At 39.2% G+C, this 16247-nt stretch overlaps 1 protein-coding gene across 1 annotated transcript; it reads right to left on the bottom strand.

Moving 5' to 3' along the window:
- Nucleotides 1-4289: 4289 nt before the first annotated feature.
- LOC124288058 (glutamate receptor ionotropic, delta-2-like) lies at nt 4290-13506 on the bottom strand. The gene is made up of 5 exons (XM_046724628.1): nt 13492-13506; nt 12881-13208; nt 8427-8644; nt 4820-5085; nt 4290-4500 (listed from the first exon to the last, which is right to left on the bottom strand). Exons 1-5 carry the CDS (start codon nt 13504-13506, stop codon nt 4290-4292), a joined length of 1038 nt encoding a protein of 345 aa, XP_046580584.1.
- Nucleotides 13507-16247: the final 2741 nt, after the last annotated feature.

Raw genomic sequence — 16247 nt, 5'->3', positions numbered from 1 at the left:
AATCTGTATCGAAACGTCGCATCATCTGAATAAAGACGTTGTTCATCCATAAAGTTTGTCCTTGCCCTCCAAAGAAAATACCGTCCAAAATGACTACCAGTGTCACCAGAATGACCTACTTTCCCTTCGATGTTGGACTGAAGCCGAGTAAAGATCGCAATGGTCACATCCTGAAGTGACTGCAATTAACATACTCTGGGATAACTGCGAGAACTAGAACACTCACAGGGATGTGTTAATTGTAACTGCCACGTACCCTGTATTTCACACATTGTGCCGCCTTTGTGATTTTGAACCTAATGCTTTGTGTTTCGATATAATTCATTGATTGTGTGTGGTTATCTACTGATGTCCTTGGTGTCTACCTTGGTGTTTCGGTTCGGAAATCACCCCGTAAAGCAATAATCACAAGGACAGAATTCGAACTGATTTCAATATTTCATTAATCAGGAAACCTGTTCATCCCAACGGTTCCTCAACCATGTTTGACCACTTTCCAGGCAGGTCCATAGAGCGCTTCATATCACACATACACTCAATTTTAAAACAGTCATAATGTTATGGCACCCCCTAACTTTTCTGGTGGACACATGCTAATGAGGTCTCAGTGACAGAACGGTCAAAATTAAATTCACACAGTCAATAACGTGTATGTCCACCATGAGCATTGATGTATGCTTGACACCTGTGCCCCATAGAGCAAATCAAACGTCGCAAGACGTCTTGTGGCATGGCATTCCATGTGAGGCAAAATATGTGAAAGGGAAAAGGAAACGTGTTCTGCCCCACCGGTTCAACTTCCACTGACAATTTGCACAAGAAATATGTGTTTTAAACGTGACATCGCATAACAGACCACCTTCTAATGTTTTTTGCTACACACAAAATGTCCATCTGTTCATGCTGGTGTGAATAAGATTTTTCACAACTACAAGAACATGAGAGTGTGATTCACACTTTAAAAAGTGATATGTCTAATATTGGCTTTGCTAACTCACGTGTCATAAGAACTGTGGGCGAATGAACAGTGACAAATACTTTATATACTTGGTGAAATAGTCAAAGCCATGTCAGTCATGATCAGTGTGATTTTGCACATTCAGTTGGTGGGAATCACATTGTGAAAGAAGTACTCCATCCCCAGTCTTGGCAACACAAAGTAATGTTACAGGCCAATGTAACATTTAACGATTACAATCTTAGTTAACTCAACGATCTTCTTCAGAGAATCTTTTGTGATTATGACGTGGAGGATGCTGGGCTGGTGAATTGTTCAAATATAACTGCTTGCATACCAAGTAGAAACAGTTCTGTTCTACAGAATCAGGAAGTATTATCAGTGAATTCGCCAGTGTTACCTCTGACAAAACTGGGGTTGTGGATAATGCAAGGCTGGTGAAACGTCAAGATCCAAATGTATATGTATCAAGTAAAATATCTTCATAAATAGTGACCGCGTTAGTGTCACAGCTAAGAGATATGAAATTCTCGAGGTAATAAGAATGAAAGTCACTTTCATAGGAATTCCTACCTGAACTGGATGAAGATCAGGCAAAATTATATTGTGAATGTTGTAGCTCCAATGGCGCATGTAATATTGCTTCAAGAAAATTTTAAGCATTCGTATTTTAGAGATTTTACTGCACTTCCAATCTGCTCAACTGGGGCAAGTGCCTGCTTATTCTCATGTACAAATATGTTAACAGTTTCCCATATGGATAATTCTGAATCTCGAGAACCAAGTATTGGAACTCATTTCGTACAGAGTCACACTGTACTTATTGCCTGGTAGGGGTGACGTTACTAAGTACTGTCTGAGGTTACATTCCGGTGAATGCTCTGCTGGTTGAAATTGTACTGAATTCCCTGTACGATTAGATTTCACTAAATGCCCTGTTGGGTTGTCTTTACTAAATGCCCCGCATGGTTAAATGCCACTGAATGGCATGTAAGGGTAGACTGTACTGAGCATCCTGTACATATACAACAATATTGAAAACATAACCTTGAAATGTTTAACAGTGACTAAGCGGATCAGCATGAAGAGACGCACACGGGCAGTGAGCTTAACGCAGCACTCAGAATTAACCAGCTACATGGCAGCGGTCTGCAGATCGTCAAGTCTTCATCAGACAATCCATTGAAAGTGAAACTTAAGTTTCTTCTCATCTTTTAATTATAATAAAGTTACAAAGGCAGTGCATTCAAACAATAGAACTTGTTTCCAATTGAGATTTTTGACAATGGACATGTCCTGTCACACTAAACAGGTTCGTTTATTGAAAACCTTCCACAGGCAAACCGAGAATGCTGGTTCTGGAATGCAAATGCACCTTAAGGCGCTTACAAATATATGCAAATACGCAAAACAATTAAGTTTACATGGAGCAATCGTTAAAACTTCCTCTACAATAAAAAATAATGACAAACTGACGAGTGCTCAGGACTTCAAGGAATTTTAGATGGATTCAACCTGGAATTTCAGTGCTAATGGCTTACTTCAACAGAACATGTTTTATCAAAACTCGAGACGCTGTGTAATGAACTGTGCCAAGGGAGAGTATTATTGACATAGAAATAAACCACTGGGGTTTTAAAATACCTACCAATAACTATAGAATTTCTAATTTCACATTTTAGAACACATCACAATATCCACTGGAACAGAAATCCACGGGAAGACAGATTATGTGAGAAGTGTGATTCCCTCACTGTAAACGTTTCAGTACTTAGTTAAATTCTATGATATCCGTTACTGAAGCTGACATACATAACAGAGAGCATACTAAATGGTCGAATGTTGATAATGTTTACAGATATATGCCTGCAGAATTCTAAAAGAGTTATACATGTATTTAACATCCCATTAGACTTTTTAAAGTTTTGTTTTGTTTGCTTGTTTTTTAACGCAAAACCCATCAATGATCCAGCTATATGACAGCAGTCTGTAAATAATCGAATCTGGACCAGATAATCTAGTGATCAACACCATCGACCTACGGAATATTATCGCTTGTTTCAGTTTCTACCGCTAGTAAAGAGGCATGAAATAAACGAGAGGCTTACGTTCACACACGCTGTCATCGACCTGGTCGACCACTTGAAAATTGTTTCAAATTTTCCGTATGTTTCATTTTACGTATGTTTCATTTTATATCTCTTCATTTCTAACCGCAAAGAAAATGTTGAAAATCTCGTCCAGTGCCAAGGTAAATGCTCAGTTGTGATAATGCTGCATTAAACCCATGAAAATCTTCTATGATGACCAATCCGATCCCGTTAGTAGCCTCTTACGACAAGCGTCGGTTGCTGAAGACTAATTCTAACCCGGATCTTCACGGGTTAAGTCACGAGTTTCCACCTCGGTCAATTTCGCACCTAACGAGATTGGATGCAGTATAACGTATAATGTATGTTTACATACATTTGTTTTATCTCAGAGATGGACTTATTAACATGGCTTTGTGAAAAGGGAATTGTCTTTAAAGGGTATTTTCAAATGTAGATTTCAGTGGATTGGGCTGGGTGAGTGGGTGTACATTTAAGCCGCTTTTAGCAGTATTCCAGCAATATCACGGCGGGGGACACCAGAAATGGGCTCGCAAAGTGCCGTGATCTACTTACGGGCCCTATTTTCTACCTTAAATGAATACCCAGCACATAACAGGACACAATGTCCTCTTTCGTTGCTGACATGGATGATATAATCATTAACACTTGACACAAAGCATATTCCGTTATGTCGGACTCGTATTGACGGGTACATTGATCCCACTTGAGCATCATTTACACCTGAGTTACCATTACACTTTAAAATCACTCCATATCCATGAAATAAACATGGATTCACATCAACCATTCACACTGATTAGATCTTGTGGTATAGGTCAGAATGTGATGAAACCGCAGAGAAAGGTGTTCCCATACTAAGGCGCATCGATTCTTCTTTGTTTCGTAAACTCTCACAGGAATTACGTTGATGCCTTGACCACCAGCTCAACGAGAAGACACATACCCGAAAATTGATTACATCTTGTGGTAAAGGTCAGAATGCGATGGAACCACAGAGCTGAGCGTTAACCTTACAAAGACGCCGATTGTCCATTGGTTTGGAAAATCAGTGTCTCACGGGAGTTACCTTAACCAACAGCTCAACGAGAAGACACACGCCCGAACTTTGATTAGATCTTTTGGTTTAGGTCAGAATGCGATGAAGCCGTAGAGATACGTCTTTCCCATATTAAGGCGCCGATTGTCCTTCGTTTTGGAAACTCTTTGTCACAAAGGAGTTACGTTGATGCCTTGACGACCAGCTCAACGAGAAGGCACACACCCGAACACAGTATCCCAGCCCCGAGGGCAAGCAGCGCAGCCGCCAACCTCTCCAGGCCTACAGGTTTCGCCCCCTTCTCAAGGGAAGGGCATGTACTGTTATTCTGAGTGGGTTTCCATTTCCTCAGCCAGTACTCCATCAAGCCAATTTCCTGCACCCTGGTGATTCTGGTATCAGAAAGAACCGTATTTTATAATATATAATTTAGATGTGTTACAGCAATATCAGATCGAGGACACAAGTAATGAATTTAACACACTGAATGTACTTTAGGCCTGTCGAGAGAATGCTTTGACCATTCAGTTACCCCAACGTGTTCCCATTATGATTCTCCTGGTCCATGACAAAGTTTCGCTACAAAACGACCTCTATGAAATGATCTACCATGTTTTCAGGCCCCAGATCCATGTATATATGCATGGAAATTACAAAAATATATAAACAACAATTCAGAGAAGACATTAAATACATGTACACTCTACTTACTCTTTTGCGAACATGTCTGTAAGTGGAGAATCTTGTGGCAGTAGGAGACTGTGGTCTAGGGGTACAATTTTATCCTTCAGTATATACACGTCACATGAGATTTTCACAAACATTTCTAATTCAGTGATGTCGTGCAGGAAGGCATAGTTTTCTGTCATAACCTTTTCCATGTGCACCGCGGGATTGTGATTGTGGACGTCCTTGTCTATCTCTTCAGAAGCCTCGATCTTTTCCCGTATCTCCATTATTAGGCTGTCGTTGGACGTCTGTAAAGACGCGTTATTGACAATCTAAGACTACTAAAAGTCCACCAGTGTCGTAAATAGTATTATCTTACCTCACACATAAATGTCGTTTCCTGATTGGCTAAGCGCTCTTCTATTATTTTCAATGTACCCCGCTTACAAGCTTTATAGTCTGGGAATGCCGAACTGTGGGAATTCATTTGATACTTCGTGTTAGTAATATTCTTTGTCTCGAATAATTGGATCGGAAATTACTGATGTTTTACGAAAGCAAACCGATGGAAGGGAGATAACTCTGAATTTGTTTTTCTTGTCTGTCGTTGTCGGTATTGGCTAATTGCCTAACTCTGGTACTCCGTATTATGATAACATAACCGTGTTTCAAACAGTTCAAAATTAACATTGAGGTGTTCGGTAAAATAAATACATCAACAAACACAGAAGGTACATCAACCCATGTCCCCCTCGTGACCAGTGAACAACTTATGATATAACATGTATCACCATCTGAAGAGACAATAAAGGACTGGTCATTTACTACAAAGAGGAGGAAGATATGAGAACTCAAGCCCTTTCCCCACCCACACACACATATACAAACACCTTTTGGGATCATTTCTGTGGCCCCTCACCAAATACGTGCTACCTCTTGCTATGCTAAATGATCATTCAAACAAACTTTTATTCTACTTTTATAAAAAGAAAACCATGCAATTGTTCCTTCCCATTTGTTCTGATATATTTAGGAGATAAACCTAGTGTGTTTGAAATTCACAGACATGCTTTACTGAATTGATGGCGACTAAATTTCAATTGGAACCGAACGCGTAGCGTGAGGTTTCAATTGAAATATTTAGTCGCCATCAATCAATAAAGCTATGTCTCTGTTTTCAAACACACTAGGGTTATCTCCATTCTACCATGACACATTTAAAATCGAACTTCCTCGCTCTGCGGAAGACACTGCGTAATCCGTCATGGGACGAGAGGCGAATTGAACTCGTCTGTGAAGGGAGCGGTAGGTGCCGTTCGTATTTTTTTAACATTACAACATAACAATATTCTGTCCAAAGAAATCAAACTACTGTTTATTCAATGCAATTATGTAATACCCGAGATCTTGGGGTTTTTTTCATCCCAACTCCACACGACTGAAACCAGCCTATTGTTTTGTGTGCCGTGAAACTGTACCCCCCTGGCCACACTATAATGGAATCGTCTGACCTACTTATCTTCTTCGAAGTAGACAGTTACGCAACAGTTTGAAATGGTGGCCGAGCCAGTATTTACATTTTGCGAAAGGTTGAAATTTGAAGTGACAGTGGACAATACTTGACTGACTGTCGAACCTGAACCCTGCAGAATCGAAGAATAGATCCTTTCCTGATCAACCTACGACCTGTAACTCATCAAAGACTGTTGATTTTTATGACCGGCCGATTATGATTTCACGTACTGCCTCAACCCCGGCATGCGACAAAAGAGTGACAGTGTTGCTGCTTAGTGTACATGCGACTAACTTGTGATTCCTTGGAACTTTGTTTTCATCGTTTGTGACTGGACTGTGTCCAAGAGTTTTTCAAAGTAGATGAACATAACAGTGACAACCTTGCGGGGAAGCTGGCAGACAGCAGAATTATTTTGCAACGGGATATGATGGAGTATGACTATGAGTGGCATAAATGTGGTGTTTCGCCAGACCGTTAGATCTATCTTGCAAATTTCCCATTCTAAACGGAATTAAATACAGTCAAATCCCGATGAGTCGAATGCCGATGTCTCGAATATTATGCATAACTCGAAGTACCTGTCGGTCCCGACCATTCCCTGTTATAGTTGTCATCATTTGAATACCGGTTACACGAATTCGTCTCATAAATACACACGATGACTCGAGAAGGAAATTTGGTCCCATGAGATTCAAACAACAGCAATCTTGTATACATAAGCCGAAGTCAGTCAATGAGAAGTTGATTGGTGTGGCAAACTGATCAAATTAACAAACCAGCGCGGCTCACACCTTTCCACCATTGACGGGTGAGTTCAAAAAGACAGATTAGTGATTTTACGGAAATCACTGTCTGTGCTAATCAGACTGGAACTGATAAGGTGCCCCTATTAGTGATACGGAAATCATTAGAAAAACAAATGCTTAGGCGGAGGAATTAGGACTGGAGCATCTTTTTTCTACCCTCATAGACATACCTATGTCTCGAATACATCGATAAGACGAATTTATTACTTGGTCCCCAGAGATTCGACTCATCGGGATTTGACTGGTAGGTAAATGTTTACTCCTGTTTTGCTGCATATTTTGTACAGATAGGGGTGTATTTTTACAAGGCTTTCTGATTTATATGTTAGATATTGTTTTGTTTATGTTTGGGGCTGTGTATTGTAATTGAGTTTGAATATTTTTATAATAGAAGGTAATATGATCGTGAGGTTCCCTCATAATTGTGTGTGTATGGGGGTGGGGGAGGGGGGGGGCATAAAATTGTATTTTTTCGAGTTTAAATAAATGTTTTATCAGCATTTCCATCACGTCTGTTGTGTTGATATTAGTCATGTTGGTGGTCAAGCTGAAGTAGTGCGGCAGTGTTCTATACGTGCGCAGTGAAGCGCAATGAAATCAAACGCATTTTTAATCCAAAAATGTCCAATTGCCTATGTGGAATATTCGAAAGTCAGCGTCAAAATCCATGGAGTTGTTGTTATGATCCGCCATCATTGTGGTCAAACGGAAGTAGTTCTCACAATAAGATTTGTCAATGCGCGGTGAAGCGGCCTTACAATCAGATGAGCGTCAATCCATAATTGATGCCGTCTGATTTTTCTGAACAACCAATCAGAATCTAGTATTTTCTTGATTCATGGTAGAATTGAGGACTATCTCCCCCTCCCTCCTCCTCTGTGTCATTCTTTACGCCTTCCTCAAATCTATTAACTATTTCCTTTAACGGATGCTATTCGCTTATCAACTTTAATATATTTGAAAATATAATAGTTTCCTTAAATTAATACAAGATATATCTTATGGATGACAACTTCTTGATTTATTTTTCACAACGTTTCTGGGCTAGTTCTTGCCCTTGGTCAGGTGGATGATCCGCCTGACCAAGGGCAAGAACTAGCCCAGAAACGTTGCGAAAATAATCAAGAAAAATAATCTACCTGGCCAAGGGGCAAGAACTAGCCCGGAAATGTTGTGAAAAATAAATCAAGAAGTTGTTATCCATAAGATTTGTCTTGTATTACTACACCAACTTCTAAATGCCTTTGAAGAATTTCCTTAACTTAAGTTGAAAACAATTGTTCCTCAGTTGCACTACAGTGCATCTTGAACGCTTTTCCCCTCTCACCTCGATAGTCTCGTGTAGGACTGTTCCTCCCATTATACCGATCTTCAAGTTTGCAACTTCGAACAGGTCATCAAAACTTGTAAATGCAGTTGTTTTTCTTGTGACCGTGAGCGCTGCAATTAGATTGCCACTGTAGGCTGCCGTCATCACTATGATGTACATCCACCAGAAGCTGATCAGGATCCGTCCAGAACTGGATTCAGGAAGATGGACGCCTCCTGGAAGATTGAAATAAATACTGAAATCCATTAGAAACGCATCACCCTATTATCATTGATCATGGATCATGAATTAAACAAATATGGCTTCAGATACCGCAAGCTTTCAGGAGGAGAGTCATCTGCCACTTTGCATCTGTAATACGTACATTGTGTGTGAATAAACACAACATCCAACTACCCACCACAGACGACTCACTGGTGTTATATATCGGCGTCCCTCTACAATCCTGAGACTTCATAAGCAACGGCCCACGCCAACACACTCAGCTCACCATCGAGCTTCTGCTCCAGAAGCTCATAGGTAATGGCTCCAATGGCAAGTATGGCATACTACGAACCTATCCTTCTCAGATGGATAACTACTAAGAGGAAAGTTTATTTAGGAAACCGAGAGCACTAAATGGTCAAAGAATGATGCGAGTGGACATGAAGGTAGCTAGTGTGTTCTTCCCGATGGGCTTGATGTTATACCAGGTAGGGCCACTGTCGCAGAAACTATCTCTCGAATACACCCACTGTCGATCACAGTCGATATGCATCTCATCAAGGTAGGCAACGTGCGATATCACAAAGGCGATGTAGGCTGCCCCATCATTAAACCAAGAAAAATGACTCCTTATCATCAGTTTGGGTTTGGGTCAGTTCTCGTCATCTTTTAAGCGTTATCAAACCCTCGACGGAAAGTCTGATGTCAGACTGGAGATTGTTGTTAGCCTGTGTGTTCTAGAGCATGAATTCCTTTGTGTTATGACTCACCCCACCAAAACTTTTAACATATGTTATATTTTGGATTACACTTTCTTAGTACAGATTCTTGTACTTTTGTTAGTGGAAGGCTGAGGCGATGGCTGAGTGGGTTAGACGGCTGATTTTGTGTGCTGGCGATTAGGTGCCTGACTCTGAAGGTGTTGGTTCGAATCCCGGATGGGACTCAACCCAACAAAAGTGCTAGAATCTGTACTTTACTAAGAAAGTGTAATCCCAAATATAACATTTGTTACATTTGACCACTTTCTAAATGACAGTGTGTAATCAAACCTGTAACTCGACTATTGCAGTTGAAGGAGATTCCTTGGCACCGCTGAATCTCGCATCCTCTCATATCAAAATCTCTACAACATAGTTTAGTTTTCAAATATCTGTTGAGACTGTACATACTATTTTCCAAAGTAGATGTCTTGTATTGATATCAATGTAGATTTTGATTGGACAATGCATAGACTAGCTTGTCCAGCCAAAACATCATTGCGCATATCAAGTTCATCAAGGGTGGAAAATGGACTTTTGTAGGGTTGTACACAGAGTCTCAACTGTTATACATTGTACCTATAGATTTATTAAGGGGCAGCGGTCTGTTGTATTTAGACTTGCGCTATATTTAGACAGAGTTCTAGAGGTTTCCGCTGTTTTCTGGCGAACAGAATATTATAGAATGATCTGGAAAAGTCTTCAAGGCCATTATTCCAGAGATATCTGCCTGAGAGACGTATATAATAGGATCTAGCTATTGCCTCTGATCACACATCACGTACGAAATAGTGCTATAAGAAATAAACAGCATAAGAAAGCAAAGACTCGAAATTATGATATAGATTGGCAAAGGTTTAGACCTCTACGGTACAAAGTAACGGCAGCTGTGAGAGTAGCCAAAATGAAATATATTTCTGATTTAGATGATAAGATCAATCAGGGGAGTAATTATACATTTTGGTAGGCTTTAGTGAACAAGTATATAAAATCCAAAAATGGAGATTATAAGAATTTTTCTTCGATTATTCATAACGGTAATTTGATCAATGGTGGAAAGAAAAAGCAAATATATTTAATGAATATTTAGTTGATCATGCACAAGTTGATTATCCTGATAAGGAGACTCCTACACTTGAATGTAAAGTAGAGACTTCACTTGAGTCTATTGTATTGACTACGCAAAGCCAGTGGACCAGACAAAATAGGTAACAGATTTATCAAAATGATAATGCCATCCCTTTTTATTCCTCTTACTAATCTATTCAATTTATCATTAGAATATTGTAAATTTCCAAAAAAATTGAAGGAAGCTACTGTCATTCCTAAAAAGGTAGTTTTAATGAATGTAAAAACTACAGACCAATAGCTCTTACCAGCTGCTTATCAAAGGTATTTGAAAAAGGTGTTTTTAAACATGTGTTTAACTTTTTTCTAGATAATAACGTATTGACCAACTTGCAGTCAGGATTCATGCCTGGAGATGGTACTGTATATCAACTGACATACTTGTATGATTTTATACTACGTGCATTAGACCATGGCAAAGAAGTCGGGGCAGTTTTCTGTGACATAAGCAAGGCATTTGACAAGGTTTGGCATAAGGGAATCATAGTGAAATTAGAAGCTTATGGTATTAAGGGTAAGTTACTTGATTGGTTTTCCAGTTATCTTGACAATAGATTACAGAGAATATCTTTAGACAATTACAATTCAGATCTAAAGAAAGTCATTCTTTTTGAATGAAATATGTTTACACTACGTACGAAAAGACCAGCAGTGTGTGTGATGAACATATACCCTGCATTGGACTATAGTGAGAAGTCGGATTACTATTGCTGCGAGGTGAGAAGTACCATCATTGTCTGAAATTGCTATAATCACTTCACTTGTATTAGGATGATTCTGTATTGTACCATCTTCTTCGTTTGCTCTGCCAAAGTGATACCTTTGTATTGATTTGTGAACATAGTTAACCTTAGTATACAATTGTTAAATACATCACATTTCTTTGTTGTTGTTTTTATTCACAGATTGTTGATATTCTCCCTTGTCCGGGAAGATATTACGACCTGTGTCATTTTGGACTGAATACCTGTTCAAAACGCTGTTGCTAACTCACCCACTTTTTACGACACGATGCTCATGATGTCAGTCACCGGAGTACGCATAAGTAAAGTATAATACCTCAGAATCAAAGAACACTTAGCATCAACCAAAAACAGACCGTAAATCAGCTATCTCAGAACACATAAGCACAAGTCAAAACATTGATTACACAACAGTCTCGTTTCCTGCTGACTGTGTTCCGTCCTCTTGCGCAACTTAGTACAATAACCAGTCCAGAATTTTTAGGCCAATTCATTCAACTGGATATATAAATATTAATCAGTATTATTTGATACATCTAAACACTTGTATACTACAACACTACGCTCCTTCTAATCCTTGCAAACACGTCGTGCAGCGTGCTCTGTCGTACAGCCTGCTCTGAGAAACGGAAATTAGGATATCATGGAAATCTCAAAACGAGGCTCGACCGTTAGAAAGGTTTGGCGGTCTAGTACGGACTTGATATTATATCAACCACATTGTACGTTACAAAAATACATTAAATAAGCGCAAAAAACACATAACAGGTGTAACCAGTGAGCAAGATGAACTGTGAATCAGTTTACAACCTCATCAAACAGGGGCAGTCTGTGACGCCTTAGGTCATGCTGTAAAATGTAGAAACACGATGTTATAAAAGTTTAAAATTGAAATTCATTTGTAAATACTATTTTCGTATAAAACAAGGAATTAGAATTTAGTGTAACCATAGTTGTTTGAAGTGTATATTTTCACTTTCACACGAGAAAATTCGTATCGGCTGAAAAGTAGGTCATTGTCTGAATTGGTTAATGAGACTCGTGTTTCGGTTTGCTGTCCTAATCACAACATCAAATGGGATAATGCTGAATATTAACAAAAAAACCTCCAGGACTTCACCAAAAGAAAAGTGGCAGAAGCAGTTCAAATCCGCCGACATAAGCCCTCAATCAACCAAGGATACCTCATTCCATCCGCCTACAATGAACTGATAAAAACAATAGAACAGAGCACTCCAGGCATCATTGCTACTTAATCTCATCTGCGATGCACATCTTGTTCTGCCTCCTCAACAGTTGGCTTCTTCCTATTGATACTGCATTATTACCTATTCCATTGTTGTTGTTGTTGTTATTGTTGGTAATCCCTTTGATGCATTCCCGCAAGTTGCCTTACTTAATCCCTGTTACATGAATATAAGTCGGTTTTGTGCTCTATCATTTTACTCTTGCTTGACAACGGTATTAGAAGCTATACCGAAACGTCGCATCATATTATCAAAATAAAGAAGTTGTTATTCATAAAGTATTATACTTTTCTTACTATTTATCAACTTCTAAAATGCCAATCAAACAGGTTTAAACAAACTTCACGCGACAAGTACCCCAAACCTACCCTGATGAACTGTGGAGCCAAAAAGATACATCACTGTGTCAAGAACACCTGTTGGCTTCAACCGTTTCGCTTCAGATGTTGCTTCTTGGTAGAATGGATTATTCCATTCTATTGCGAGGTAAAGCAGGATAACACCCAGTAGAGTCGCCCCTCCCACAGCATACACCTGCCAGCGGAATGGATCGGCCAGGGCACTTAACAACTTGGAACTGCCCCGAGTATCCCTGAAAATCATCCCGTTGTAGGACTCGTGGATAGCTGGCAGGAAGTCGGCTACCTGATCCCGTTCCCACGTGTAGCCCACTGGAGCAGCAATGAAGTCTATTTCCTGTAATAAGACAACAATAACCGTCACAAATAACCCATGTGTTATTTATGCCTTCAGACACAATCGCTAAAATAACACATCAATTAAGGTTTGTTTGATCTTCTTTGTAAGCTGTGACGTGAAGAATGTTTTCGTTCAGTCTTACCTCGTATTAACTGTTTAATGGGTTGTTAGGGTAGTTCGTTTTCCTACACGGGGGCAATATGTGCAGCTCATTTCTGGTGTCTTCTGCAGTCATTTTGGTTTACAATTCCAGAAGCGGCTTAAAATCTTTCTGACTCACCTGAGTCTTTCTCATGTTACATAGCTTCCTAGTATTTAACACCTATCTCTCCGTGTTTAAATTATAATATAGGTCGTCTGGGGATAACATATTATATTTTAGGAGTTTCAAAAACCTCTCGGGTTCGAATGCAGCATTCGTCCTCATGTTTCTTAATATCGGTTCCTAATTGCGCAGATCGATGCTCATGCTGTTGATGACTGGAGTATCTGGTCCAGGCTCGATTATTTACAGACCGCCGCCATATAGCTGGAATATTGCTATACTCACTAATATGTCAGCAGAATAACAATAGGTTAACTTTAAGGCTTCGATGACTTCAGACTCCTCTCAGTGAGTGAGTTTAGTTTTACCCCGCACTGAACAATATTCCAGCTATATGGCGATGGTCTGTAAATAATTGAGTCTGGACCAGATACTCCAGTCAACAACAGCATGAGCATCGATCTACGCAATTGCGATGCAATGACATATATCAACCAAGTCAGCGAGCCTGAACACCTGATCCTGTTAGTCGCCTCTTACGACAAGCATACTCGCTCAAAACTGATGACGCCGACCCTCGCTTTGTGCTGCAACCCTAATTCAGTGATTCATAGCGATAACATAAAACCTGTTTACAAACAGGCTAAATCTGCACATTATCCATGGACAATTTGGTTTAAGCTGAATGGGTACGACCTCATGCCAGGTTGTTTCGGAAAGCGTAAAGTACGCCTGTCATAAAATCGGTTCCATTTGGTACTTTGTGATGATAATAACCAGTTCTTACACCAACTTTTGCTGACTCAGCCGTCGAAACATGTAATGGTGAATGAGTGAGTTTAGTTTTATCACGGCGGGGGACACCAGGAATGGGCTTCACACATTGTACCCATGTGAGGAATCGAACCCGGATCTTCGGCGTGACGAGCAATCGCTTTAACTAAGCTGCCCCCCCACCTCCCACGAAGCATATAAAGGTATGACATTGATAGTATAACTCTATGTGGCATAATCGACAAACCAGCCCACAGCGTTAAATACTGGCCCCTGTTATGAATTGCAGTTGTAGTATGTATTAGTTATCGTAGACAAACCCTTTGCTTCATAACATTAAATTGCATACCCCCCTCTGCAGCATGCCAATCATTCCTGTGTAATTGCTGAGATCTCCGGAAACCGGAAGACCCCATTCTCCGTCAGCTGGTTCAGTGAAGCAATACCTGAAAAGAGAAAAACACCCTACTGGTGAAATTGTGCGGTAATTTTGTTTCACGTTTTGGTCAGTGTTGTGGGTATATCAAAACTACGTGTACACAACTGGACCAAAGCAAGAACCGAAAATGGCGCTCAAACAATGATTGATTTGGTTTGTTTGTTGATAAACGCTGCACTCCGCAATATTCCAGCTATATGGCACTATATTTCTGCTTGTAGTCCGCGAATAGTGCTAGAGAAAAGAATGATATCATCAGCAAATAATAGAAGAAATTGCTGTTCTATATCTGGATGTAACTGAATACCATTTTAACACCTTTCATGAATCTGTGTGGCTAGTTCATTGATAAAGAAAGAAAAAAAATTGGCTCAATATACAACCATGTCTTAATCCTATTTGGCTCTCAAAAGTTTCGGATATTTCATTATTGTTTCTCACACACATCTTTACGTCATCATAACTACCTCTTAAAAGTTTACTCAATTTACTGCTTAAGGAATGATCATCAAGAGGATTCCATAACCTTTCTCTGTGAACAGAGTCGAAAGCCTGTGCAAAATCTACAAAGAGAACATACAATTTGGCGCTTTTCTTTTTAAGTAATTCTATATAAGTGAATATAAAACAAATATGTTGTCAGTAGTATATCCTTTTCCTAAAACCAGCTTGGAATTCGGTTATCTTATCAAAGGATTCTGCCCAGACTACTGAACGTTTATTTATAATGGCAGTGGATATTTTACCAAATACACTTAGAAGAGTAATGGCTCTATAATTTTCAGTTTGATGTTTACCACAATGCTTATGAATAGGTACAATGATACCAACCGACATGAATGTGGAATAAATACATTCTCAAGAATGACATTAAACAATAATTCAAGATATGAGAGTAAAATATCTGATGAGTGTAAGAAAGATTCTGAGATAGTATCATCTATTCCGGGTGATTTGTTCAGTTTCAAGTGGGATTTCTTCTCGAGTTATTGGAGCGTCAAGCATTTCATTTGTCATTGAGTTATCTATATCACATCTTTGATAATTATTCTCATCGCCCTGGCTGGATGTATGGTTATCCATGGCATCATTGATTTCAGATGTTGAAAAACAATTCTTTAAAATAAGAATACCATAAGTTGATCTCAGTGCCATTTGTTTGTCTTGCTTTCCCATTGATATCTTTCAGAGAAGACCAAAACTGTTTAGAATTGTCAACACTATTTTCTAATTGTTGTTGTTTCAATTTCAAATATTCACTTCGTTTTTGTTTACAAACTGCATTATACTTACTTCTAATGCGATGGTAATCCTCTTAAGACCGAGCATCCTTAGATTTACGAAACTTATCTAAAAATTTGCATCTTTCTTTTTTCAGTTTATCACACTCTGCATAATACTAAGATTGAGCTCTGTTTCTTCTCTTACCAGATTTTTTTATATCTGAGGCAGCTGTACAAAGTGCTTGTACAATAAGATCTATGCTTCTATCAATGTTTGTAAATACAAAATCTGCTGACTCGCTTAGTAACTTTTAAATACTTTCTAAGAACATATT

Source organism: Haliotis rubra, unplaced genomic scaffold, assembly GCF_003918875.1.
Source record: "Haliotis rubra isolate DU_JTF1 unplaced genomic scaffold, ASM391887v1 Scf410, whole genome shotgun sequence".
Classification (NCBI taxonomy): domain Eukaryota; kingdom Metazoa; phylum Mollusca; class Gastropoda; order Lepetellida; family Haliotidae; genus Haliotis; species Haliotis rubra.
Note: the sequence above shows the minus strand (reverse complement) of the source record. Positions and strands in the feature narration are given on the sequence as shown.

What these genes read in the sequence shown, in the direction of transcription:
- LOC124288058 (XM_046724628.1), bottom strand. An exon ending in TGGCTCCACAGTTCATCAGG is followed by an intron (nt 8,645 to 12,880) that starts GTAGGTTTGGGG and finishes TCAATCTTCCAG; the next exon opens with GAGGCGTCCATCTTCCTGAA. An exon ending in ACAGACATGTTCGCAAAAGA is followed by an intron (nt 4,501 to 4,819) that starts GTAAGTAGAGTG and finishes TTCTGATACCAG; the next exon opens with AATCACCAGGGTGCAGGAAA.